The sequence below is a fragment of the Antrostomus carolinensis genome, unplaced genomic scaffold, assembly GCF_000700745.2.
Source record: "Antrostomus carolinensis isolate BGI_N321 unplaced genomic scaffold, ASM70074v2 scaffold19657, whole genome shotgun sequence".
Classification (NCBI taxonomy): domain Eukaryota; kingdom Metazoa; phylum Chordata; class Aves; order Caprimulgiformes; family Caprimulgidae; genus Antrostomus; species Antrostomus carolinensis.
The window spans coordinates 87675-88480 of NW_010325571.1; the positions used below are offsets into that span (position 1 = coordinate 87675).

Genomic DNA, 806 nt, shown 5'->3' on the forward strand with positions numbered 1-806 from the left:
ACCCATAGAAACTATTTAGATCCAACTCTTCATAATAAACACAAACACCTTCTGCATAAGCCCTTTAAAACCAGCGTAAAACCGTACTGCAACTGACTCAACTTTGGTACTAATGTGTATCTGAAATAAAAATTCAAGCTATTTCCCAGTTTGAAAATAAAAAAAATATTTACAATACTGTAATCAATTTACCTGGCTTTGGAGCTGCCTCAGACCTGAGCATCTGGTGGGTCCTAAACATTCGCAAACACGGCATCTTTGCAGAATGCAGCTTAGGTGGTAACACAGTGCCAAAAACAGGAGTTGAGCACCCACTAACAGCAATACGCAGAAGGCTCGCCATTTTGCTCAGACTTCACAGCAGACTGCTTGCCACGTATGAAAAATGTGAAAACAACGCCAGAGTTATTAATGGTACCAGACAGAAGGTATGTAAACTCGGTAGCTTAAGTCTGGGTAAGTGCCATTAGCCGAGGCGGTCATTCCTCCCCACCTTTTCTTTCTCGCTAGAAAACAAAATCAAAATCAGCTTTTTTTTGCTTTTTTTTCCCCCCCAAACTGAACAAGACAAGTACCAAACCAGAGTCACAAGCCCCCGGGAGGGCTGACGTTACAAGCTGACCTAGAGATGGCATTTCTGTGGCTCAGAACAAACTCCCCTCACACCGCTGCCCTCAACAAGCGGCTCTGACACCTGAAAACCTCCCGCGCCTCAAGGAACCAGCAAACAACTCAAAAGGCAGAGAGCTCCCAAGGCAGCTACCGGGCCGGGACAGCTCTCGGGGTGGGGGCAGCGGGAGCGGGCA

At 46.7% G+C, this 806-nt stretch overlaps 1 protein-coding gene across 1 annotated transcript in view; it reads right to left on the reverse strand.

The window, feature by feature from the left end:
- The window catches only part of NNT (nicotinamide nucleotide transhydrogenase), a 43293-nt gene extending 42909 nt beyond the window's left edge, over positions 1-384 (reverse strand). The window contains exon 1 of the mRNA XM_010171275.1: positions 193-384. Within this exon, the coding sequence (XP_010169577.1) occupies positions 193-343 (151 nt within the window). The 5' untranslated portion in view covers positions 344-384. The remainder of the gene's footprint in view (positions 1-192) is intronic.
- Between the last annotated feature and the right edge of the window lie 422 nt (positions 385-806).